This window comes from Lichenostomus cassidix, chromosome 5 (genome assembly GCF_008360975.1).
Source record: "Lichenostomus cassidix isolate B80296 chromosome 5, HeHo_3.0, whole genome shotgun sequence".
NCBI lineage: Eukaryota > Metazoa > Chordata > Aves > Passeriformes > Meliphagidae > Lichenostomus > Lichenostomus cassidix.
This window is the reverse complement of record NC_139486.1, coordinates 9,617,324-9,645,034: the sequence shown is the minus strand read 5'-3', so window position 1 is coordinate 9,645,034 and position 27,711 is coordinate 9,617,324. Positions and strand designations below refer to the sequence as shown.

The 27,711-nt window shown below is 41.7% G+C and overlaps 1 protein-coding gene and 1 long non-coding RNA gene across 2 annotated transcripts; one reads left to right on the top strand and one right to left on the bottom strand.

Moving 5' to 3' along the window:
• Positions 1 to 1,075: 1,075 nt before the first annotated feature.
• Positions 1,076 to 4,557, bottom strand: LOC146435916 (uncharacterized). Its single transcript, XR_014852427.1, has 3 exons — positions 4,134 to 4,557; positions 2,886 to 3,064; positions 1,076 to 2,392 (listed from the first exon to the last, which is right to left on the bottom strand). It is a non-coding gene; the product is annotated as an uncharacterized LOC146435916 (long non-coding RNA).
• TRMT61A (tRNA methyltransferase 61A) lies at positions 3,853 to 27,711 on the top strand. Its single transcript, XM_085061277.1, has 4 exons — positions 3,853 to 3,995; positions 6,583 to 6,947; positions 17,207 to 17,473; positions 26,298 to 27,711. The coding sequence occupies exons 2-4, from the start codon at positions 6,617 to 6,619 to the stop codon at positions 26,624 to 26,626; spliced, it is 927 nt and encodes a 308-aa protein (XP_084917403.1). The 5' UTR covers positions 3,853 to 3,995; positions 6,583 to 6,616; the 3' UTR covers positions 26,627 to 27,711.

Genomic DNA, 27,711 nt, shown 5'->3' with positions numbered 1-27,711 from the left:
AGTGAATCCTCTGCTCTTGTCATGTGCCAAAAAAAAAAAGGTCTTCAGCTTTTATTGGAGAGTGGGTGATTTCCTGCTGAAGACAGGCGCAGGAACTCTGGGATCTGACCCATCTAAAGCTCACCTGAAATTCTTGAAAATAGTGACTTCCACTGGTCTTTTTGTAGGAATGAGCAGGTTTGTCCCCAAGCTAAGATGCAGCTGAGAATCCTACTGTTTGCAGAAATAAATGTATGTTAACAATGTGAATGAGTATCTTGATTTGACTTTCACTTTTACATAATGATATCTTTATCTTTCTCTAACGTGTTTCTCATAGCTCTCCCATGTTTATCCTCCTGTCCAAACAGAGTGTACTTATCCACGTGAATGTGGATCTGAGCCCCAGAGTTACTTTCCTTGACATGAACAGTGAATGTCAGGCAACATCACCTGAAACTCCCCCCACACTATCCTTTCAGCACCACGACCAGTACCCTCACCCTAACAACGAGAAGCATGTGCACTTTACAGAACTGCTTAGGACTTAAAAATAATAATATACATACAGAGGAAATCATTGCAAAATAAAAAGCCTAGACTGCTTCAAATAAAAATGTGCTGTGTTTGGCTGCCATCCAGATTTCCGAGTTATTCCAGGTCTGGTAGACTGAGATGCTGAGTATACAGATCTCCAGGAGAAGCCAAGAGCTCGGCATCTGTGCAAGTCCGGTCTCTTATCTTCCGGATCAAAGAACAAATCCTCTCTCTAGGTCTCCTCTGCACTTTTAACCTCACAAAATCTTCCCCTACACACTACTAGTTTCACACAGTGCTCATGCTTCAGAATAGTGTAAATCCCAAATAAAGTATGGCTAAATAAGTATTAAATGATTATAAGTGTAAAATTGTACCCATAGTCCTCAATAAATTACAATATAAATGTAATATTATTGGATTACCTCTGCTGCAAACATAATTCTGAATGTGGAATTTTTTTAAATGTAAAACACAGATTTTTTTATTTTTAATTTGAAACAGAAATATACTAAAACCATTTTCTTACATTACACCATATTTTTGTGGTGGTGTTCTCCACAAAAAGAAAAAAAAGGCCTATCAGGGTAGGTTCTGAAGGCTCCTTTTATCATATTGCATAATCTGTTGCCACACAAACAAAGAAGCAATCAACTGTTCTGTAATTTAATTGTTCAGATTTGTGAAGTCAAGGTCACCTCAAGATCCAAAACCCAAGGATCCATTTCTACTCACTGGATATGCTCCTTCCCTCCCAGTCTTGCAGAACAGGGAATACCAGTCATGGTAAGCAGGTAGTAGTCTCAGTGTGCCATACATTACAGCATTTCCAACACAAACACACACCTCTTCTTCACAGAACTTGGATGATATGGAAAGAGACTCACGAGCATAAAACCACTAAAATATATCCAATGTACATGTTTGATAAACAGTGCACCCTCTAACCCCCTTTTCTCACTACTCTTTGACAAATTTCTAGCATGCAGTAAGTCAGAAGTGTCTGGGTTTTACTCAGACAGCATTTTAACATTTGCTGAAAGCTGTGTGTAAATTGGATCCTATCTTTGTCACAGCATTCCGTGCCAGCTTCCCTAGTGGCTTAATTACAGATGCTGTGCCCTATGTCAACAGCCTCTGATCACCTGCTCTATCTGCCTCATCTGCTGGGAAACACTCACTTTGGATAAGCCTGTATAGCCTGTTAGACTGTGATAAAGGCACCAATACTCACTGTTCATGCTGGGATGGTATCTTAGTGAATACTGATTTATATGCCATGTTTCCAGATGGAAAGGTGGGCTGATTACTCCAGAGATCCTTGCACTGAGCTTTAACAATGAAGAATTAAGGGAAGTTAATCATGGGCCATGCAGCTAACTTCCTAAGAGGCTTAATTATAAATGTTGTGTGGTGTACAAGTGCAAGAGGAGATGGGTGTTAGCTAGCGAATGTGCCTTCTGAAATTACTTGCGTGAACGTAATATGAACCTGAAGAATTAAAGGATAAACATCATCTTGGAAACACAGAAGAATATTCCAAATTAGGAAACAGAAACTGGTTTGCTATGAACAACTGAATTGTTTCCAATTCCTAATCTACAACTAAACACCACTTAAAAATTAAACATAACACTCATGTACCAGTAGATTAAAAAAATTGGCCATAGCTGCATCTGCTTAACTTGTCAAATGAAACTTCTCTTCCCATTTATCACTTAAAATATATTTGCCTAGTTATTATCCTTGGTGTATTTTTTCTCACTGCTTAGGCAGTCTGTTGAAAATCACTGATTGTTTCCAGTGAGCTGAGTGCCTGTGGAAATGAGGAGCTGCTGAGTGTCTCAATCTTGCATACAGTCAGGCCCACAGTGATCTGAACAGCAGCCCATCATGGGAAAGAAAGGACACAAGAACATAAACAATGACAAATATAACCAATGACACTAAAAATGACAGAAAATCAAACAAAGTGGGTGCAAATATAAAGGCACAGTAGAGCCATGATTGCCAGTCAGAAAAACAGTTGAGTAGGAGTTTGCAGTTTAAGAAACCTCTGAAACTGCATACATTATGTTTAGATTAGATGGAGAAGAGTTTCATAACTAACAAAGACTACTGCAATTATGCTATGGGCAGGTCAACACCATAACAAAAAACATGTTCTCACTGAAGGTAATGGGAAAAAAAACCCTTATACTTGGTGGAACCACGTTAATAAAAAAAATCACAGATCATCATCTAAACAGCTCTCCGTTGCTGTGTTTATGATTGTGAAAGGATGACTTTTTCTCCATTATCATGTATTACAGGTTACTGGTGAATGCAGCACAGTAAAGAGCATTATCTGATTTAGCCAGGAACACTACCAGCACGTCCAGGGTGATTCACATGCTCCCTGCTATGCCCATACCGCTCCCATGCCAGGTGGCCTGGGCTTGTTGTGAGCAGAAGATGAGGTGATATTCTCCTCCTTTGCTCCTCCTTGCCTCCTGACTGCAGCCCCCGTACCACCAGGGCAGGCAGGGCTCTCCACATCACTGCAATCCTAAACACGAGACAGAAGTAGGAGTTAGTACCATGCTGTTAGGGGGTTAGATAACAATTCTGCTGCTTCTGAGCCCACAGTGTGGTTTCTCCTGCAGCCTTATGAAACCCCTGTGAAGAGCTTGGTTGGCCTCGAGCTGCCTTTCCCTGCGGCTGCCTTGGGGGAAGGGCATGTGGAATTTTCTGGAAGCTGTCTGCCTCGGCCCTGGAGGCAAGGCCTTGGTCTGATAATGGCAAAGGCAGAGTCATTCCCTGAGGAAAGGGCTGCAGCCCTGTGGGCAATGCCCTTGAGACACCCCACACGTTCAATGGGTGATGAATGCCGAGTTCCCATTGGGACTATCCGTCCCCATTGTGGCTTTTCACAGTGACCCACTGGGACCCCTCAAGTTAACCTGACAGGACAGCTGTCCAAGGCAGGAGTACACAGCCTGGGTGCCCGAGGGAGCTGCTGAGGGTGGTCAGTGACCGACCCCACTCCTCAGGACCCAGCAAGGAGCACTGAGAGGACAGGGTGGAGGGAGTCAGCAGGGGGCTGCGGGGGACAGGCGCCTCGATGGGCCTGAGGGGGACAGGTGTGCTGAGGGGGACAGGTGTGCTGACGGGGACAGGTGCTTCGATGGGACTGTGGCCATGACGAGATGAGGGCGACAGGCGCCTCGATGGGGCTGTGGGCATGACGGGCTGAGGGCGACGGGCGCCTCGATGGGGCTGTGGGCATGACGGGCTGAGGGCGACGGTCGCCTCAATGGGGCTGCGGGAACTGCATCTGACCGCGCCGGGCAAAGCGGCGGCGACTCCCCGGCTCCAGGCAGAGCTAGTGGGGGCGGAGGCGGCGGGAGCGTCAGCAGCCTGCGACCGGGGCGGAAGGAGGCGCTGGGCGGGCTCCGCGTGTGAGGAGAGCCGGGCCGGGCCGGGCCGGGCCTGGGGAGGTAACGGCTCGGGGCAAGGGGAGAGCCGATGGCAGGCGGGGGGATGCGGAGCGCTTGGGGCGAGTGCGTTCCTCCCCCGCAGAGCCACCGCCCGGGGCCGTCACGGGTTAACGCTGCGCTCCCGCAGGCGAATCCCACCTCTCACCCCTTCCCTGCCCACTCCATGCTTCTCATCCAGCCGCAGCTGAAGTCCCCGGGTCCGCTGGGACGGTGTGATGCGCTGCCGGGGTGCAGGAGGCGTGTTACCATTCTCGGAGAACGGGAGGGGGCTCAGGGGACCCTGGTACCGGGGTCATCTCTGAGCGGGGCAGGAGCGACTCCCCAGCCTCCGTGTGCCCGGGCGGTGAGGGGGCCGTGCTTGCCGCCTCTGCGGGATGTTCCCCTGCCCCGTGCCAAGCAGCCAGGCTTCAGGAGGGGGAAGGGGCAGCCTGACAGGTCCCTGTGGGAGCTGGTCGGGGAGAGAGATATGTTCCTGGGTTGTGATTGAAGTGAACACAGAACCAAATGTTAGTCGTTTAATTTGTGTGGCTGCGAGGGGTCGCCTGGGGCCTTGGGTTTAGGTCGCTGCAGCCATGGCAAGCTCACAGAAAAGTCCTGACTCAGTTTTCTGCCACTGTCATTCCCACCACTGCCACCCCCCACACCGTGTGGCAGCAGCGGTGCTGCACCAGTCCCCTGCGTGCTGCCCTGGGGAGAAATGGGACAGTGCTGGAGCCTCTGCACTGCCCGGAAATGGAAATATCGCGTTTGTAGCTCACTGTGCTCCTTGGCACGGGGTCGAGGCAAAGAAACTTCCCAAATTCCTCACAGACCCAAATTTTACCCCAAGTGGATGGATATAATATGTCAGGTGAGGTCTGAGCCTGAGAGGTGTGTCACTTGGGATGTCAGCGTGCACTGACATGGATGGACTTGCTGGATGTTAAAGGTCCCAACTTTGATGATTCTCTGATTCACTGCTGTGACAATTAGCTGTGGTAAGTGTAGTGGCTCCAAGGAAGGCAAGGAAGCTGGGAGCCAGTTGGTGTGATCAAAGGGAGAGGAATTCACTCAGTGTTCCTGCAGGCCTGCTGCAGGAATGTTCTTTTGCACATGGGTGTAACTGCAGTAAATACTGTGAAAGAAATGGATTCTATTTGAGGTCATTTCAAACAACACTTGTGAGAGCTGAAAACTGAACTTCATTAATAGTATCTGGAATGAGAGCTATAAGTGTCATTTTTAAGGTGCAAACTATAAAACACAGCATTTGTTCTATCTCATGAAGTACTTTATGTATACATTTCTGAATTCATGGGATGCCCTTCTTACCATTTCACCATACGTCCAGACAAGCCTCTTTTGCTTTGGCATCTGAGCACCTTACGCAATAAGTATGTCATAAGATTTGGAAGTTTCAGCCACAAACACATCTGTTTATCAGCCTCAGTGACTGCACTGGAAAAACTATAAAACTAGCTGCTTAACAGCAAATTGAGCTACATGGAGTTCTGGTCAACAAAACCAGACTACAATTTGAGAACTGAAGTTTTTTAATTAAAATGGTGAAGCAAGACCAGACTGTTAAACATTCAATACAAAAGTGCTGGAATTAAATAATTATTCTGAAACTAAAAGTAACACTGCTTTTAATTTTGCCAGGGATGACATACCAGAAATCTGACTTTCAAAGCCTTCTGACACAGGCTTTAATTTTTAACTTTGGGATCCTTATTACTTCATTAAACGATTATTGCATTAACTGGTCAACCTGCAGCTTAGATAGTTAACTGCCTTATCTGAAAAGCAGTGTCAGGTTTCATTGTAAGCTGCCTTCTGATTTCTAGTTTGTCTTCTCAAAGCCATCAAAATTTAATTGCAATTCTCTGAAACAGCTCTGAGACCATGGGGCTGAAGTGATTCAGCTGTTGGCATTAGCTTGCAAATGGTTGTTTACATTTAGCTGTAGCAGAGATCACTTCCCAGACAATTACTTTGCACCTCCAATGGCAAATTAAAGGCCACAATATTATTTTTTTTTTCCATGCAGTTAGTCAAGTTTATGCATAAATTAGTGCCTTTAACTATCTCTAAACATTCATTTGGAAAACTTTCAAGTATACTTTTGTTAGAGGTCCTAACAGCTGGTGATTGATGTCCAGGCATGTAGCAGAATGTCTTTATATTGTAAATCACCAAGAAATAAGCAAGAAGATGGGAATAGAAGTTAGTACTTAATAACACTCTCTGAGTGCTCATGAACTGTAATTGAACAGGGTGCTGAAATTGGTACTAACCTGCAGTAGCATTGTGGAGCAGGCTGAGTAAATTATAATGTATTTCCCAGTTTTTCTTTAAAATGTACCTTAAACCAAGAAAAATACTTGTTATATTCAGATCTGTGGGATCTTTGCATTGATTGTAATTGGATCAAGAGTGCAGCAGGGGGGAGGTCCCTGAACTTCCTGGAGCTCTCTTGCTAACATCTTATTTTCACAGTGTGGTTTTGTTCTGTATTGGGGAAAATAAAATTACTTGGTTTTATGTCTGTAGATTCAGTTCCATTGTGATCCTGTGAAACTCTCCTGACATATTTATTCTCTTCTAGGAGACAATCATCAGCCAACTACAAGATTGTCACAATGAGTTTTGTTGAATATGGAGATACAATAAAGGATGGTGACACGGCTATTGTGTTCCTGGGCCATGAGTCCATGTTTCCTGTGAAAGTCCAGCATGGCACTGTAACACAGACTAAATATGGGGTCATCAGGCATTCCACAGACCTCATAGGCAAGAAGTATGGTTCCAAAGTGACCTGCAGTAAAGGAGGATGGGTGTTCATTCTTCATCCAACTCCAGAACTGTGGACCATGAATCTCCCGCACAGGACACAGATTCTGTATTCCACTGACATCTCAATAATCACCATGATGTTGGAACTGAAGCCAGGCTCCATAGTATGTGAATCAGGTAATAATTACTATGTTGAAATCCGTTATTATGAACTAACACCAACACTTTCATGAAAAACAGGCTTTTCTTTATATTTTGCAAAAAGTTGCGCTTTTTTCCACTGTGATACAATTTTCCCTGCCTACATGTTGAGTAATTCAATTTCATGTGCACGTGTTATCAGCTGCTGTTTCTTCAAAAATTGATGCTACCTTGGTGTGCAGCCTCATGTATGGGTATATCTCTGAGCCTGTGTTTGGTTAATTCATCTTCTTAAAGTAAATATTTTTATTTCCCTTCTCTAAAACTGTTGTTAAGTACCTAAAAATGTCTTAATATACATTATTTGAATCAAGATTCAGGTTTTGAATTTGCAGTTTCAGAGGACATAGTTGAGATAACCTAGTGAAAGAGACTCTGGTGATAGGGTGTTGAACTAGTAAGAGAAATAAATTGGCAGTATTTATATATGGTGCCATGTAAGTACATATATTTCACTCTTCTCTTCCCAAGTATAATCTTCTTGTAGCACCACAGCCTCATGCAAAAATCACTGATATAATACAATGGGTGATGTGTTCATCACAGGGCTGTGTTTTGTTTCTAAACTTGGTTTAATTTATTACAGCTTTTGTGATTTTGCTTAATTTGGAAGTAAGGAGTGACCATTGACATAAATGTTTTCTTGGTTGCATAGTGTTTATAATAATGTCTTTGTAACTTTGTTACTGCAGGCAATATGAACTTGATTGATTTGAGTGAATCTCTGTAGTTTGGAGAAATAGGAACTGAGGTAGTTTGTCCTTGTTTTTTCTGGCTGTTTGAGTGTTTTTATGAAGCAGTTTCATACACTTCCCTCTCAAGAATAGATATGGCAAAGGATTAGCATGACAGAACTGTGATGCACTGTACTTTCTTGCATTTACCATTTCCAGTTCCCACTCATGCATAATTTTGGGCAGCTTTTCAGGCATAATGACCACTTTCCAACACAACTGAAACAGCACTTGTCTCTGCATCCAGTTTTACCCCTTAAGAACCAGGCAGTGCATGGAGCTGGTTGCTCTACAGCAGCACTTGAAACAGGCAAAGCCTTGTGTAGAAGCCTCCGATACTGTGAAAATTGTTGGGTCCTATGAGTTTGTAATTTGGTTTGTAGGACTATCAGACGTTTTTAGTTTTGTCATGGGAAGTTGCTGTATTCATCAGCCCTTGCCCTCCCTGCTATATTTAGACAGTATGGGAAAAGTAAACAACAGATTATTTGAGGGGGGAAATTTTAATTGCTCCGTGTCCTGTCTCATTTGGAGTAGACAAATTTACCGAGCTGTACGTAAAGTATTTTCAATAATGTCGAAGGATGTCAGATGTCTAGAGAGGATGAAACTGTTTAATCTCTTGCTTATCTAAACAGCTGAGAAATGGAAACTCTTGATGATTTCCAAAAATGTTGTGAGTCAAAAGTCATAGCAACAAATAGTCCTTTTTGCTAATGGGAAACTGTCCCCATATTCATTTTAATGCATGTACTGTCAAGGTATTGCAACTTCAGCTTTTCAGGCAAAGTGAACAGTTTTACTGCTGTAGTTATGCTTGTATTGCTTGCAAGGTTCACTGTTCACAAAGAAAGAGAAGGAAGAGTACTGCAACAGATCCATCTGGCTAACCTTGAAGCAGGAGACCTTGTTGCAGATTTGCTTTGAATTAAAAACTTGACAGGTATTGACAACTGGAGCCTCCAGTGTGGTGATGTAACCTGCTTTGGTGCCATCCTAAATTCAATGGTATTTGATGATCCAAAATCATTAGTTCCATATTAACCTTGTGTGGGCTAGACAGAACTAGCCCAATGGCAATGAGTAGAAACAAGACAGGAAATCTAGTAAGACTTGAGTCTGTTTCCTGCTGCTGCTGGTTTTAGGTGTATTTTAAGCATTGATTAGCAGAGGTCTGTCTTTTTTATTATTTGAACTTATATACACTGTAAGGACTGGCAAAACAGGCTCTAAAGAAAGCTGGGCTCTTTTCCTCTTGTCTTATTAACTCGACTGTGGAAGTGTGTCCTGTATTTAGTCATTGTAAGCAAGTAGAATTGTGGATTAGTCTCCACCCACAACTGTGAGAAGAAGTGATTGAAAAAGTATGATTAAATACTCTCTATGTCATGTTGAAATGCTGTGAATATGAGTATAAATGATCTTCTGCATGTGATTATAAAAATTGAGTAGAATAACCAGCCATTAATTTTGTATCATTTGAATTATATAGTTTAAATTGATTAGTCATGATTAGTCCTAAAAGATACAAACATATTAGTACAGTTTTTACTGTTTTTAATCATCTTTAATAAACACATAAAGAGCAAGCTTGTCAGCAGTACATGCATAATTAAAATGACCCTGGCATACTCTGTTGAGGAGGCTATAAGGAGACTCTGCATCTGCCTGATGTTTCATGATGGAGGTGTAGGAATATGATCCTTTTTCTGTCTCCTGCTAATTTCTAATTTATAAAGGTATGTTGAGTTTCAAAACTGTTAGCACTGTTGCTGCAGCTAAGGTCTCCTGAAAGCATTGGTCCCTGCTCTGAGGAATTCCCCACTCAGATACAGTTTTTAACAGCCCCATCTTTCCAGAACTATGATACTCAAAATACCTGCTTAAATACCTGCTGTGAGTGGCCCAATAGTCTGAAAGTTTCATTCTTGTCAGGCAACTCTAGTCCCATTTATGTTTATTGCATGTGTAGCAATGCCTAGATAAAGGAAAAGGCTGAATCTTTCTTTTGTGTCACCCCACTCTCCAAATCTAATCTTAATGTCAACTTCCCAGGCTAGGCTCCCTGCAGGATAGCAACTCCATTTGACAACTGATTTTGAGGGATTTATGTTTATTTTTAATACTGCACTGGAACCAACGTGAAACCTTTCAAATATTTTTTCCAAACAAAAGTCCCTTCTTTCCAGTCCCAACACATCAAGGCTTTTTACTGTCCTCTCTCCATGGTGAGACGTAAAAGAGTGTCTGTCCTAATAGTACAGCATGTGAAACCTCATTTAATCTGATAAATCTCAGAAATATTTGGCTTCGATGGAGCATAGTATTAAGACAAAATGTAATTTAGTCAAAAGTACTTAAACCACCATGCCAGTGATCCTTCAGCATTCACAAAATCAGACTCACATGAGCAAAAATGTTAATTGGATTTTTTGTTTCCCTTCAGCTAAATCCCAAATTAAAAATTGCTAAACCCTATTCATTGCCACACAGCAATGGATTTCTGAGCTCAGGGACTGGATTCTGAAGGCTGAGAGCAGTGTTCTGCGTCCTTATGGTTTCTCAGAGAAGGGGTAACAGGAGCTGCCACCCAGCCTTACGGTAGAGCTGCTCAAAAACAATTATGAAATTTTCAAAGTCACAGCCTGGGTATAGATTTTGTTGAAGAGTACACTCATAAAAAATTAATGAGGACTTAATGATTAATGGATACTTAATAAATGATTAAGAGTTTATTGTGGAGTCCCAGCAAGTCAGTTGTATGGTTATGATTCTTCTGAAGTGCTTATAGGCTTTTTGACAACTACTGCTCATGTCTTTACAATTTTTGTGTCATAAGTATATGTAAATTGTTTGCAGCTCTTTTTTTAGTGTAAAGTACAGACCAAAGTTTGGAAGTATTAATTTTATTCTGGAATGTGTCCAAACTAATTAAGTCTGGTTTTTATAATGTCTCCCTTATCTAGCTCTTAGCAGCTGTTAAGGTTAGAGTGAGAGAAGAATTAGAAAACCTGATCCTTGTATAGCACCTCTTGAAATATTAGAAAGCCCTCATCACTACAAATATTATAAAGCACAATATTCTCTTGCTATACCAAAGCACTGAACTAGTGCTGGGCCCCCAGCAGAGGGGCAGTAAGAAAGATGTGGATCTATTGGAGCAAGTCCAGAGCAGGCCATGAAGATGATCAGGGGGTTAGAGCAACTTCCCTGTGAAGACAGGCTGAGAGAGCTGGGGTTGTTCAGCTTGGAGAAGGGAAGGCTCCAGGGAGATCTTACAACACCTTCCAGTACCTGAAGGGGCTACAAGAGAATGGGGGAGAGGGAATTTTACAAGGACATGGAGTGATGGGACAAAGGGTAATAGCTTTAAACAGAAAGAGAGTAGATTTAAATTAGATACTAGGAAGAAACCCTTTACTGTGAGGGTGGCTGAGGCCTTGGCACAGGTTGCCCAGAGAAGCTGTGGATGCCCCATGAAACTGTTGAAGCCCAGGTTGGATGGGGCTTTGAGCAACCTGGTCTAGTGAGAGGTGTCCATGCCCCGGGCAGATGGGTTGGAACTAGAGAATCTTTAAGATGTCTTTCAACCCAGAGTGTTCTGTGAGTCTGTGATGATTCTGTGAACCAAACCTCTGACCACATGAGGCATCACTGTAATGTATTCAGACTTGTGGCTGTCATGCAGCTGATGAAGAATGCTGTTCATAGCCTAAAGCGTTTGTTTCCAGACTTTCTGGACTCACTTTGATCTTATAATTTCACCTGACCGCCAAGCACACTTCTCACGCAGCTCTGAACTTAACCATATTCTTAACCATATTGTGTCCATTCTGTAGAAGACTCTTCCCTAAAATTTCAGACTTTTGAATCCATAAGGAAAATTTAATTCTTCACTAGAATCTCTAAGGAAAAATTAATTCTTCACTGTGGCATTAAACGCACAGTCTCTAAGATGGTATGGCGAAGACACTTTATTGCAAAACTCCAGGGTTCTTAAACTGTTAGTTTGTTATGAGTTAATGTACTTGTGAGGTACAACAAATGCGCTTAACCAACCACCATAGACCCCGATAAGAACAGGCATCAGATGAAACCAACCACGAGCCCCAAGGTGTGAGCACTTATTGGTTCTAATAATTGTTTTACAATTATGTAAATTGTTTTTCACCTTTAGTTTAGTTGAGTCATTCCCAGAATGCTTTCTAGTTAGCCAAAGTAACAAAAGTGAGCAAGGGTTTTACAAAGGCAGCAAAGCCCTCACTTTGCAAGGCTTTTCTGCTCCACAACACTTCACATTCTTTTGTAGGCAGTGCCAGCCTTGAAAACCTCCCTGCATCCTTCCCTCAGCTCCTTAGTCTGGTCGGTGAGCAGTGGCCCTCTCTGACCTCCAGCCTGCTGCCTAAAATGCCTGCTTCAGCATGGTGTCCATGACAGATAGCCAGGAGAGAAGCTAATCTTCTGTAAAGGGAACTTCTTGACTGTAAAGTGAACTTTTTGATTAGCTGTTTTTTCTTTCAGCCATCAGTTCATCTCCTTGAAATTCTCTCCCTCCCTCTCGTCTTCCTTCTCTCTCTCCCTGTTCTTCCTGTGTCTTACCTCTGCCACCATGATTTGTGCCCTTGCCTATCTTCTCAGTAAGGCATTTGGGTTAATTTCCATCAAATGCTTAATATCTTTTCATATATTCATTAAAAGTCATTACACAAACTTGTCATGTACAGTGAGCAGTGAGCAATCTTCGTCTGCTCAGTATTTCTTGACAGATTTTAGCTGTGGAGTTGTTAGCTCTGTTTCAAGATTAATTTTCCCTTGGTTTTGAGGTTCCTTCCGTTCTCATGGCTGATTCATGACCTGTCTTACTATTTGCTAGGGCCAAGTGGCGTAGCTAGGAGACAAATAGAGCAACACTGACATTGTTTTGTTGTATTTACTCATTTCAGAATATCTTAGGTAGCCAAATTTTGCATCAGAAGCTTTTCACTAAAATGTTACTAGATATTTTAGGGACCAAGTATTAAATAACACTTTGCATACTTTTCTCTTTTCCTGTATCCAAGCTGTATGAACCTTTTTATGCACTTAAGAGCTTATTCAGCTTTATTCCAAAATGCTTTTGCTTACACGCAGCTATAAACATCTATACAGCTGTAAACATCTATAGATCCTAAATGACAATTTGTAGCTCCTTTTTTAAAAAGAAGCACCACGATGAGAAATTTCTAGGGAAGACAAGACAAGAGAAAGCCTGCAAAGAGGAAACATAGAGGAACACAGAATCAGGTCACTTACATCTATGGCATGGATAGGATTCCAGGAGATTAGAAAAATATCCTTTGCAATAAGGAAACCAGACTCAACAGAAAACAATATAAAATGTACCCTGTATTCTACATCAGTCAAGCGCTGTGCTTGATGCTGCGGTGACTCTCAGTCTGGGCAGTATTCTGTGCTGAAATAACATGCTTTGTTTTTGAACAGCTCAGATGTTGTCCACTGCAACTTTGAGAAGGTGAGAAATGATTTTAACGTGGACATTGTCTCAAGATGCCTGAGGTGTGTAGAGGTTTCTCTGTGGAAAACCTGTCACCTGAATAAGTGGAGAGTGAGAAGAACAGATCTGTTGGAGGTCAGGACAATTGAAAAGTTTGTCTGATCAATACTTTCTTGTCTTCAGAAGGAAGTATCAGTAGGTGCTGAGCTAGAGTGTTTCATATAGGTGTCCACTTGTTAGGAATGAAATCCTAAAACTGCAGTGTTCTTCTTGTTTTGGGGAGGGGCAGAAACACTCCCTGGCGAATGTCATGTGCTTGAGCCCAAGAAGAAGGAAAGGATCAGTGCATCAGTATGCAGGGCCATTAGCCACATAACTCGTGTGGGTTTAACACAGGAGCCTTTGGACTGAAGTGGAGTCCGTTCCTAATTTACAGTGTGCTGATCCCATGCACAGTGCTGCCTCCTCAAATTTTGAGCTTTGAGTGTGGCATATTGAGGCCCCTGCAGCATCTCATTAAATGCCTGCAATGCAGATGTCTGCTTTTTGACTAAGATGTTTGAGATCACAGAACAGTTGATGTAAAAGAGCATCACGTTTTCCAAATGAAAATTAGCAATGACATAACTGCTCACCTAAGTGAGCTCTAAAGCACCAGCTGTGCTGTTAGGGTTGTATTCAGTACACTTTGAATTGTTGTTGTTGTACCTCTCCTTTGTAGAGTCCATTCATGATTAATAGACAGTAGTTAAGTGGGCATTATCCTATGGTAGACAGCAAACTGTTTCTAAGGCTATTTATAGTGCAGGCTGTCAGAAAGGGGAGCATACTGGTGTAAAAATTATAAATTAGTTGTTCTAGTTGTCTTACCTTCTGCTTTCTAGGTCATATCAGGAACACAGGCATTTCACTGCACCTCTGTGAGAATGAAAATCCACTGAAGTTCTTCCAGTTCTTATCTTGCCTCTTCTGGTACAAAATAGTAATTTCTGAGTATCCATTTTTTGGCCGATTTGTATACAGGTAATTCTGGTATGCTATTTCTGGTTTGGTAGCATTCTAGTATGTGTCTTCAGTAGTACTCCTTGCATTTTGCTGCTGTCCTGACTGATTCTGTATCATGCTAAGGATATATTTCATTTCCCAAGGAAACCTGTACCTATCTAGAACTTACGCTGAACTGTGCCTAAGACTCTTTGAGTTATGCTTTGCTTTTTTTCAGTAGTGATTTTGAAATAAGTACAAGGAGAAGTTGAGAAGGTGGCAGGAGGACAGAAATGTTGAATGTTGCAGATTTGCAGGGAAGAAGGTGAATGTAAGCATTAATTCCCCCTTCTATAACATCACAGAAACATAGGTTGAACCCCTGCCTTCAGTAGGCAGTGCTGATTGGGCTTTAGGGCTTCTGGCAGATATGGACTCATGCCAGACTCATATTTTAATGGATCACATCAAGTGTGCTGATCTACTGGGCACATGAGAGTTAAGGGTCATCATCATGTCACAGGTCTGGGTTCAGAATATGTTTTCTCTTCAAGGAGAGATTTTACAATGGTGAGTAATTCATAACCATCTTGTGCCTTATTTCCTGCAGTTTTGAGTGTGTTGTCACGGAGAAGGCAGGCAGCATCTTCAGAAATACTCCCATTAATGCTGTTAATTTGAAATGTTAAAATGGGATACATATGTATTGTACTCATGTTTGTGGTAGCCAGTCAACAATAAATAATTCCTGGCAACCTTGTTTAACAAAAGCTCTGTCTGTAATACGCCTGCAAATGGTGACTTCCGACATCCTGGTTTTAGTTCAGGGTTTGGTTTGGAGTGTTTGTGAATAAAAGAAGAGTACGAGGAAAAAAAGCCAAAAAATCTTAATGGGTTTTCCTATGGAGGAGACAAATGGTGTCTTCTGTGGTGTTTTTGAAAGCATATTTAAAAGGAAAGTGATTAAAAATGTAAAAGTATATGAACAAGGAAACTGGATACATGGATAAGCTGCCTCCCTCTTCTGCTTACAGCCTAGCTGTGCTGACAGGCCTCCTGTTCACTCCTTTAGATTAGCAGAGATGCAGAAAGTGTGCAGCACTACACATTTGACAGGTAAAATAATCAAATTCACTCATTTTACAGTAGTTCTCAGTTGTGTAATCCTCCCTTTTGGTGAGAATTATAAAGGCAGAATTTTAGTCTTTAGTATCTTGTTAACAATAGCTCCCTGCTTTCGTCATTAAAAAAGTATCAATGGAATACTATTTCTTTGCAATGCACATTTATCATTGATTTTTCACAACCACATGGCTGCTGTGCTCCCATTACTCCTTTGACCAGGGAAAAGGTCACATTGACATTTAGATCCTTCAATTGCCATGACAGGGTAGTTTTAGATGTGTGCACGTGTAGTTGTGTTTTGCTTTTTCTTTGTTTTATTTTAATACTACCTTGAATGCCTGTATTTTCACTTTGTTAAATACATGTGTGTCACAGTTTCTCTCTTCCCTTGGAGCTCTCTGAAGCCAGTGCTAAAAGCTGTAGGTCCTTTCTCCCCCTCTAATCTGCCGTGCTGAAGCTGTGGGGGTTGCCAGTCTGCCCCTGGGGTCAGAGCCTCTCAGAGGGAAGCAGAGGAGCAGTGCTGATTTCGCGGTGCAGTCGGTTGATCCGGTGGCAAACATGGGCCCTGAGCTCTGTTTACAGTCTGAATGTGTCCCCTTTCAGAGCTGTCGGATTAAATACAGTGCCACAACAGTATTCCTCCCCTTATGTGACTGGAGGGCAAGAACCTTGGATCTGCCAGTGAACTCGGACTTCCTGTATGATTATGGAAAGTCCTGCGCCAATTAAGCGGCTGTACCAGCCCCTGTGCCCCCTAATTAATTTCCTGTCTACTTGTTTCTGAGCTGCTGGACTTCAGATTCTGTCCTTTATAAGTTTTTTAAGATTTATGTTAGCTGAAAGAGCTTGCCTCAGGCTGAACAGTTATTGAAAATAGCTAGAAATAGATTTTATTTCTACAGAAGAAATGTATTCCAAGTACAGAATTATGAATCAATAAGCACAGATAATTTGGGGTTGCTGTGGGGTTTTGAATTTGGGGGGTTACTCTGTTAAATGCCACTTGAATGAGTAATTTGCAAAGGGAATTGATATATAGGTGTTTTCTTCAGTGAAAATGTTCGTTATTAGTCATTCATCTATTTAATACGCCAATGGATCATTTAAAGTAAGTTTCCTAAATTATCAAACTAAAACAAGGAAAAAAAATCTGTCTTGTTAGTCCCTGTTTGCATGTGGTAATTGTAGTTACCTACAATTTTGTGATAGATTTTGTTAGACTAAGTTAAGCTTGTGTAGGTGTTTAGGTGTTCAAGTGACCTGTGAAAGCAGGTGTTTGATCTCCTCTGCAAGGAGCCAAGAGGCCTTAGTTTTGGGTAATTCCAGTGGGAGTTGAGGATGGCTCTTACGAGATCTGGGCAAAGCAAACTCGATATCCTGACAGCCATTTGTTTGCATGGATATTAATAGGATTTCCAAGCGCGGACCCTTGCCAACATATTTTCTTTGTTTAGTGAAGTATAAGGTTTTGAAAATCTGCTAAAATTTGCCTTAATCTCTTTTCACCCTGCAAGAGTCTGACACTTTGAAAAAAAGCTCTCCAGTTAATTTCCCTGAATTTTTCCTGTTGAATTTACTTCCTCCTCTTCTCTAGTGGCAGTTGTTAAATCTACAGCTGACCCTTGGCATTAGTTTCCTACTCCAGGGAGATAGGACAGATCCTGAGTTTGCCAGATTTTTTAATGAATGCTTTGAGGACCCTGCAGACTGTTTCCTAGGTCACCTAGTCCCTCTCTCCTTGTGAAGGAAGGACTGTTCTCTTTCAGTAGCTGAAGCAGGAGTTTGTGTTCATTTGCGTTTTGAGCAAGTGTTCCAAGCAGGAAGACTAATGGAGAAGACTTTTGTTCTGATGTTTGGCACTGACAAACTAGATTTCATGACTTGTTTGTCTTTTCTAGGTACAGGCAGTGGGTCTCTCTCCCATGCCCTCATCCGGACGGTGGCTCCCACTGGGCACCTGTACACAGTGGAGTTCCACCAGCAAAGGGCTGAGAAGGCACGGGAGGAGTTTCGGGAGCACGGGGTGGAGCACCTGGTCACCGTGACCAACCAGGATGTCTGCAAAAATGGCTTTGGGGTCTCAAACATTGCAGATGCTGTGTTCCTAGATATTCCGTCTCCGTGGGAAGCCATAGGACATGCAAAGTCAGCATTAAAAGCTGAAGGTAACTGCATTTTTCTCTTTCTGTTCAGGAAGCACTGTGCACACATCTCTGCCTTTGAGCCATGCACTAGATGTGCTCCCTTCCCTTGTGTGATCACTGTTCTCAGATGTCAGTCTCTAGGCATCTCTAAGGCTATAAAACCTTCAAAAGGTGTCTTCAATTTACAGTGGAAGATTTGACAGGAGAAGAACAATCTTTTCTTACAGGCCTGTGCGAGCTGCTACAATTAGCATGGGCAGTTTATAAAAACTCCTTTGAACCTTTCTCAAATGCATTTTGCTAGATCCAAGGTGTATGGGAAGCAGAAGTAACAATAAATGCTGAAAGCAAATTTCTTTGGCAATTCAGTGGAAAGGTGTTTGTATAAAAGGTGTTCAGCCTCAATTCACATCAATCATTGCAGATTTGTACCTATTTAAGAGAGCACCCCAATGGTAATGTTAAAAAACATGTGGTTACACTTAAATATGCTTGCCAGTTTATGTCCTAAATTTTTGTGGTTGGAGCTAGTGGGAAGTTTGCCGTTGGATACAGTGGGAATGGAACATAAAGGATGTTCTAGCTTATACCAGTTACTCTGGGATTGTGGCAGCAAGTGAGAACTTCTGTTGATGTTTTGCACAGATTTCATCACTATTGAAAAATAAGTTTCAGTGAATAAATAATTATTTTATGCTGGAATATGTTTCCCTCTAATTAATGTCATAATAGTGTGGACCTGAATTAACTTTTGCCAAATTGCTTCCACCTACTAAAGTGACTTTTCTAAACAAGAGAGTATGGAGTGCTGAACAGTGCCCATGCTGGGACAGGAGTTTAAAAAAACTTGATTACTTGCCAAGGCCCAGTTCTTCATTGAAATATATAAGCACAGGCTGGACTTCAAGTGAATTGCTAAGTCTTTTTGAAATCATAGGATTTCAGCTTGTTCTTAAAGGTCACTGAATGTGCAGTGCCTTGCTGAGTCAGGACCAGCCCTGCTGTTAGGCTACCTCAGCTACTACTGAGAATTTTCTAGAAAGCTTTGTGATGCCCACATAACACACTTTCTTTAAAAAGTGAATAAATAGAGTAAGCTTTGTTAGCACTCTGTACCTGCAATGGTTACAGCTCAATTTGTAGCCGCTTTCCAGTGTGTCCTGAGGGGGAAAAAAAAAATCACTGTACTGTACAATGCCCTTCCCATGCTCAAATTATCTAATCTAGTGAGCACAACACTCAGCTGACTTCCCAGCTTAGAAGGCGCTGCATTGCGCAGTCCAATTTGAATTATTTAAGTGGTGCATGCTTGGAATACTAAGCAGGGCTGCTTGAACAGTTCCAAGTTTTGAATTCTTGTCTCACTCCAGCATTTGAAATCCTAGAAAATGTATTATAGTCCCAAACCGGCCATACCATCTGGCTATACTTTTCTGTGCTATGCTACAAGGTTACATCTGCTTAGGCAATATAAATAAGACTTCAAAATCCCACATTTTTGTGTTTGTGAAGTGGCGTCATTCACTTTATGAACCACTCAAAAGGCAAAGTTGCTTATCCTTGCTGCAGTTTTTGCTGCAGCCAGCCACCCATGTCTGAGATCTGGTACAGGTCCAAGGCTCCTCTTTTGGGCAACTTGGTACCTGACTGACTGGGGGCATTTTATTTAATTTTGCTATTTTGCAAATAAACAAAAACTGTTTTTCATATAAAATATAATTGATTGTAGCAGTAATATGTAAGAACACAGACACTTTTCTGTTCTGTTCTGAGTCATGCAGGTAGTTTTGTTGTGGTTTTTTTACTGCTGTTAGATGTAAAATATGATGGAAGGTTATCTGTAACTGCTTCCTTTTCCGTACCACAGGCAGATGATTTAGTAGTGCTTCTTTGTTCGCTTTTCAAATAGTTAAAGCTCATTTGCAGTACAGCCTGTGCACATTCTGCTGTTATTCAACCCCATTCTGAGGGTTCCTGTAGTGATAAAGCATCACTGCAAGAAATTAGTTGTTCCACTCTTTTCTGTCCACACCCTCTCAGATCTGGACAGGGTCACACTTAATCCATTCACACTGTGGGTTTTATTGTGATGTGCCATGCAAAACTCACAGCTGTACTGCCAGATAGTGGTAATTTAGTCCCTAAAGCTTAAGGTGTTCTGAATTAAATCAGAGCTAAGCAAATTCAATATACAGCATTAGCTACTCTCTTCCTTAAAAAACTACAATACTCGTGATAGAGAGTTCAGCTGAGACAGTATGGAAGAGAGAGTTCTTAACAAAACCTTATCAGATCAGTGTTTTCTCTCCTACTTCAGCTCAAGGTACTGAATAGTTGTAGCTCCTGGGAGGTTGAGTGTTAATGTAGCTTTACCTCTTTACAGAGTACATTTATCACTCATGTTATGCCTTGCAGTATGTTCTAAATACACTACTTGCAGCAGCTTGGCCTCCCAGCTAAAGCATTGCCAACTTCTGAAGAGCTAAAAGAATAAAATGGCACATTAGGTTTGTGACTAGAAGGTTCTTGTTCTCTGATGATGCTCTCTGCCGACTTTCAGGTTTGCCTCTCAGCTGCATCCTTTTGTGCTGATGTCATCAGTCATACTTCCAGCAGAAACACTGCTTGTAGTATCTCTGAGGCACTGCTGCACTGCAGAACTTGCTTTCATTTCCAGACCTGCACTGTTTTCCTTCTGCAGCATCTGCTGATTAATGTTTTCTGCAGTCATAGCTGTTGTTCCTATTATCTGACCTTAGTGGTTTTTGCAAAGTTGACATTAACCCCTTCAGGCTAAAGTTTTAAAAATTAAGAAAATGAGAAAATTGTGATGTAACGAAAATATCCTCAATATTCTACAGTTCTTAAATGCCCTGAAACTTTTGACTCACAGTCATCTCACAGCTGAATGCTGTAGTGCTTTGAATATAATTCTGCACCCACCTACTCTACTCTCATAAATACTGTCTATTTCTTCCAAGGCTGTGGAAGATGAGGGAGAAACCCACTGGTATAATAATTTTCATACAGATTTTAAATTTTCAGGTAGGGGGATGGAAAATTACAGCTATATATTAGGTTGGATTAGCCTCTTGCATTTTAAGTTGCTTCTTGTGGTGTTTAACAGTCTGAGTCACAAAATTATTAAAACCACCTCTTTTATTTCCTTTCTTTCCTTAAAGATTTTACCCTTAAATTCAGACTTTCCATTCCCTCTTGAGCATCAAAAAGCCCCTAAATTATGAGTTTGTCAAATTGTGCTCCTTGAAACAGCACCTGAATCAGGAAACATGTTGCTATCAGTTCTCCCTCCAAAACTCTGCAGGTAAAGTTTGTTTTGAACATCTCCTTCTTCAGGCCTCTGCAATTCCATGTCCATGTAGGAAGTCTCACTGGCTATTTTTCTTGAGCTCCAGAGGTTATTCATGGTCCCATTTTTAAACCACCCACGTGTGGCTTTGAGGAGCAGCTGAAATCCCTGGCCACAGCTCTCACCCCTGTGTGGTATCTGGGTAGGGTTGAATCACACTGAGAAGAGGGCATCAAGGCTGATGTTGTTTGGGCTTGGGCTGCCTCAGGAACACACAGGGAATGTGTTGGGGCAGGAAGCAGAGCCTGACAGTCTAGCATGCTGTCATTCTCCACCCATCCAAGGGGTACTCCAGTTGGTAACACTTCTCATAACCCCTGGATACTGTTATGGAATAAATGGATGCAGCAATAAATGCTTGCTAAAATGTCAGCTCCAGCCTTTGATAGTGTAGCACCTGCTTTGATTTGAAGGAGAATTAACTCAAGGTGACGTTAAAGATCCACCAATTCACTTCAAATTGAAGCATATCCTCTCAACATTGAGAGGCCATCTGCTCTAATGCAGAGCTGCCCCACTAGGATCTATGACCAGGTGCTAACACACAAAGCAGCTTCATCTGTTCACCAAGCAGTGGCTGTTTGCTGAGCCAGCCCCAGTTGTATTTCATGTGAGGGCATTGCCCTAGCTTGGGTCTCTCAGGGCTTTGTAGGTTAGGTTCAGAGAATGGGCCTGGCCTAAAGTACAAGTGATTCTTTCACATGTGGAGAGTCAAGCAGAAGGATTCCTGCATCAAAATGCTCACTGTGGAATGACAGCCAAAGCTACTGGCTCTTACACAGTTTGAAAGAAGTAGTTTAGGATGAACGGATCCTTAAAGAAAGTTGTTAGGTTTTCTTCCCCACTATGGAGCCAACTGATTTTTTAATTTCCTTGGTACATGCTCTTACCAGCCCATAATAATGAGCAGGAATAAATTCCTTTTGAGTGATGCACCTACAAGTGCAGAGGTTAAGGTCACATTTGCAGAAAATCACATCAAGCTCCTATTAATGAGCTGGCAAGTGATTTGGAGAAAATTCTCTTTTCTGAATCAAGAGACATCCTTTAATTTCTTCCAACAGCCAGATCCTCTAATTTCACTTGTCAGGGAAGCTACATCAAATCGCCCACGAGCACACGCACTTAAAGGACATTCTGTCCCCTTTTGCAGAGACAATATTTTTAGTGTCCTACTAGCACAGAGTAAATGCCACGGTGATGCTGCTCAGTGACTCTCCTGCCTCACCCCTACACAATGATAATGCCTGTGTGGGTTTTTTTTCTTCTTGGAGATATTTGTAATGTAATCTTCCAATTATGACAGTGCAGTGAAGTCCCAAAACCCAAGCTGTGTTCTTTTGCCAGAGGTAAAAATGCTGTGCTGTATTCTTTGTCAGAGAATCATTCTAAAATTGCTGGCCCTTTTCCCTAAATCTTAATGGTGCTGCACTACATGGGTTCTTTTTGCATCTTCTGAGTAATAGTGGGATGATGAAAGAACCTGTCAGAGCACTTGTGACACATAAAATAACTTACAGAAGTGAAAGCACATTTCTTGGACATGTTTTCTGAATCATAAGCATGCACTGGAGTTCTTGTCAATTTGGTGGCACTGAGATTTTCCACACTTAATGCACTTATTAGCTAAATGGTACTGGTAGAGACGTTAGTCCTTGCCCAGACAAACCAGAAACAAAATGGTTTGTTGGAATTGCACGGGAACGTTCTGGCAACTTTCGAGGCACTGGCCTCTTGTAGAGATGCAGTGGTTGTCCCTCAATTACCAATTAGATACAGTCTGTTGAAATGTACACTGCTATGTGGATTAAATTCTTCCTTTCTATTTCCCCCTTCCCTTAAGCTCTCTTTTCTAATCATTCCAGTCTGAATTGTACTTCCATTTTCATATCCTCGTGACCCTGTTGCTGGTTACAATGACTGCCAGGACTGTGTGGGCTTGTTCCAGGCTATGGATTCAGGACATTTAACCTCTCCATTAAATACTTCAAACTAACTCACTCCCTGTAAAATTGAAGGTAGAAAAAAACTTAAGACGTTCATACAGTCTCATTATTCTCTTCTCCTCAACTGTAGCACTTGTCAGATGCATTATACATGAATAAACACATTTTTAGACAGCTCTTCAGATCAAAAAGCTCACACAGCTTCCCAATGTGAACAGGATTAATCTCTCGTAATTACTATATCAATTTATGATGACACACAGATCTCATTAACCAAATTTAGGAACGGTAGCTTTCCTAAAAGGAGAGCTCTGAAAGAACACAAACCCAATTTGTACAAAAAAGTTTCCATTCAGATGTTTTCACTGCTCACTAGTCTGGTCCACTCCTTTGTGATCCACAGACAGAGCAATGTGCCCCAGCAAGGAGAGGAGAGGGAGGGAGTTCATGTCTTTTCTTCATTCACTAAGGAATCCTTGGCATGGCAAGACAAAGCAATGCATATTCAAGTCCTTTAAGCCCTAAAAGCCTCTTGGTGTCTAAAGGACAAGAGGGCTCTCAAAGAATCTGAGAACTGTGAATGCTGAAATCTAGATTTATATCTGTTTGGTGGCTGTGACAGAAGGGGTGTTGCCTAGCTGGTAATCCAGTGGGGTACAGAGGGCAGCCCACAGTGTGCAGAATTCAGAAGCATCTGCTCTCTTAAATATGACAGTGTCTCTGCCTCTAGGACCGATGAGCATGTCCTTCTGAATGCTGGTTTTCTACTTTTTTTTTTTTTTTTTTGCTGGTCTAAACATACCATAGGAATTGAAACTTCCCAAATGTTTCTATTTTAGACAGCCTCTCACAGTCTGGAACTGCATTTTCATTTTTGCCTTCCAACCTTCTGCTAATTGTAGCTTTCCAGTCTTCTCTCCTAATATCTGCTTAATCAAATAATTCCAGCCTGTAACTGCAAGTCAGATCTGGCCTGCCTAATGGTGTGTACAGGAAGAAGCAGAGGGGACCCTCTCCCACTTGTTAGGATCTGTAAGGACAGATGCTTGATGGGCTCTAAGCTGTTTGTAGGTATATTTATGTGGGAGGGATGTATAAAAATAAGGAGAACAATGGGCATGAAAAGGAAAAAAACCAAAATTGGCAGAACTACTAAAACCCATTGGATGGTCTCAGTTAGATGGAATACCAGCAGTTCACTGTTTTCTCACCCTTCACACCTGAGAAGCTTCCAGCAGTGCAGGAAGTAATGTTATGTTTTGTGCTTCCCCTCTGAATATTGCTACTGCAAGCAAGAGCTTTCTTCCCGACCAAAAAGCTTGAAAGCCTGTTTTCTGTAACCCTACTTCCCCCAGCAGTTGTGAGGAGGCAGCCTGATAAATCTTCACCAAGTTTGGTGTTGACATGCTGTGCTCAGCTGACCAGCCCGAGGCAAGAGGAAGGGTGCTCTGCCTTTAATTGAAGGCTTGACAAGAACCGTAGGTGGCTTTGCAGCTTGTATGGCAACAGCTGTGTGCAGGCTTTGAGTTTTTTTACTGTAAATCCAGAGCATGTGAATTCAAAAGCCTAAACATGTATCTTCAAACCCTTCGAGTCAGAATAAATAAGAATAGAGTTACTGTAAATATAAATATATTTCGCTTTTTTATTGCAATATAAAACATCAAAACCGAAAAGCCTGAATGAAGTAGTAGTAAGTCTCTGGTCTCTCGGCAGATTCTTGCTTTGCAGACAAAGAGTTATTGTGAACTGACATTTAGTTAAGTCAGACATTTGTTCAGTTCCCTACACAATAAGAATATAAATTCTTTCTTTATAACATGCATGCATCATAGTAACTTTCTAATTATGTAACAGTTCTTTTCCTGAGCTTTTCTGTTTTACATCTACAGGCGTGGTAGAAGCATGTAGTGCTTTGGCCAGAAAAGATTAACTGTCTGATTCAGGAACATTTTGGTAGTGCTGGCCATCCTGATGAACATACAAATCTAATTTTATAGGAGTTAATGGACTGGGCATGCAATTAAATCGGCGTCAACAGACTTGGTTCATAAAGACACATAGCAGCATTAATTTTGCAGGTGATTATTAGATTTGGGTTTTAATTGTCACTCCAGGGAATTACTTGTCCAGGGTACTTTGTTCTGAAGATTCATGATAAGAACCCCTTGGTGCAGAGACTTTACTTGAGGACTAAAATTAAATCCTACTTAGTGTATGGTGGATTAATGGTTGTGGAAAGTGTTCTTCCCCAGGCAGTACCCAGCACATCATTGCTGCACAGTAACTAGAGTGCTACAGTGACGCTTTCAGACCTGATGCTTTCTTTTTTTAGAGATCTGACTTTAGAAATGAAAAAGAGGAAAAAAAAAAAGAAAAGGGGAGTTTGAGATAAAGCAGGCTTCATGTAGTCTCAGCATAGCCTCTATTTTTAGCAGGATGCTTTGCTCTGACTTGCACGGGTTCTTTAACTACTGAAATGACTGGTATTGGAAGGTTTCACTGGATGAGCCCGGGAGAGGACTGGGAAGGAATGCAAATCAGGTCAGCAGACATTTTCATCTAATTGTAATAAGTGAAACAATCGCTGAAGCTGCATTGCTCAGTGTTCCTTCCTCCTGCACAAAAGCTTTTCAGGAAGGGCAGTTGCCTTGGGGGACACTGTGTCCTGGGTGAAAGCACATGCCCTGGCTTTATGGCAGACAGTGTCCTTATAATTCTTTGATCTGATTTGGCTGTGGCTTTTCAGAGTAAATCTGAATCATTCTATTCTCAGCTGTTAAGGTGACATTGTAGCACTTAGAAAGGTGTAGGGGGGCTATTAATACTCTGAATTCAGGATCAAAAATCAGAACTGTGCACAGACAAGGAAACAAGTGTTAGTTTATCACTTAAAAGTCCTGTCCTAGAGTTTTGCAGCATTTACTGTAAGCCTGCGCGATGTGATACCCAGTAAACCTCAATGCTCAGGAGACATGCTTGACTAAAAGGGTAAAGCCTTAACAGCTCTCCATCTATGGCCTGGAGAGATCCCTTTATTCTGTCCACGCATACCATCGTCCTCAACTAAACACAGCCGCTTTTGTCAGGGGCGTGTGCACGCGCGCTGGGGCTCTAGCTCTGTACAGTGTGTGGAGAATGACTTCTGGCTTTGTGTACATGCCAACTGCAGTTTGGTGCCTCAGTCCACAACAGTGGAGAGTGATTCCAAAAGAGCCACTGCTCGAAAGGGATCAACTTTAACGGTTTTACTGTGAACAAATGTCGAGGGTAACGTTGGATGTAGAAGATGAATGAAGTTGCTGTTTCAGTTTTTAAAGGGTCTGAAGTATCCTGTAGAGTTGTCCACGTTTGATTTTGTGCTGACACTTTAAACCCACAAAGTTGCCTCGTGAAGATTTTCTTGAAGAATGTTTTCACTTTGTCTGAAATGAGATGTCTGTGGGCATCTGGGAGAATTTGAAAAAAAGATTAAATGTGCTTAATTTTGGCTTTTGCCCTCTTTTCCACTACCTGTCTTATTTTGCAGGTGGCCGCATCTGCTCTTTCTCCCCCTGCATTGAACAAGTTCAAAGAACCTGCCTAGCAATGGAAGAATATGGTTTTACAGAGATTAACACCTTGGAAATTCTGCTCCGAGTGTACAACGTAAGGACAATTAGCTTGCAAATCCCTGACCTTGGAAAAGCAGCTGAGGATAATTCTAGCACTGGCTTTGACAGCAGCAACCCATCACACCAAGGTAGCCCATGTGCTAATCTGCAGCAAGGGACTGTGCAGTTCAAGAGTGGTGTGCCACTGAGGGAGGTGGTTGGGCACACTGGGTACCTGACCTTTGCCACCAAGAGCCTGGTGTAGTCCATGCCCAGTTTGTGCAGTCTGGAGTGGAGTTGGTGTGCATTCTGTTTTCATGGCTCTTTTTTGTATGGCATCCAGAGTTTTACTTGTCGGGGAATTCCATATATAGTCAGATTTGGTTGGAATATGCTTTGTTTAAATAGCACACAAGCATTAAGCAGAGCAGCATCAAGGGAATGTTGAAACTCTGGAATGGTGCTCCACTTGCTGTCAGAAAGAAGATAAATTAATAGCAAATGACCATTCACTGGAATGTGCAGAATTAAGATCTCTTCTCATAAGAAAGCAAAACAAACAACACACAAATTACAAAGAAGTTGGATTTTTTTCCTCTTTTTTTTCTGAACTACTTTCCCAGGTTTATGTTTTTATTTTTTCCTAGCACCACTGGACACTTTTTTTTAAAGTTCTCTAGTGCCTGTGTTGCTCTTAAGAATGTGAAAGTGCCTACTTCCTCCATTTTAGATAAGAAAGTTCTGAGATTGTAGGGCTGCCAGGACAATGTTCACAGTATCAGTCTTTCCTTGGAGTAGTTTTCCAGAGGATTATTGGCAGTGTTTGGGAGCACAACCTCTTACTCCATTCCAGAGTGGCATCTGCAAATCATTTTGATTACACAGAGGTCGAAGAAGTGTGGTAATTGTTGGATTTAGTTAAATTGGTATATTGTGCTCATCAGTTTGTAGTAGAAATTTGAACCTGGATCCATACAGTAATTTTCTAATGGAACAACCACTTTTATAGTTGATGAATCCACTGTGAAAATTAACTGAACAGCTGGCTAATATTATCTGAACACCTCTTTGTAAGTGGTGTGGATGAGGTTCCAGTTGTTTGGTGGTTTATTTCCATTATGGTGTATTGTTTTCCTGCAGCTGAATGACAGAAAGATTGCTTTTGGCAGGATTTCTGTCTCCAAATTACATCAATAATGCAAACTTAGTAAAATTCTCAACCAGCCTTATTAATTAAGTTTTCAGATCATTTACTCTTTGGTCTTCCATACAGAGCTGGTGGGTGTGATGAACTGTTTGAATGCTGGATTACTTTTTGTATTTATGGATTAAAATAATTATGCAAATTTA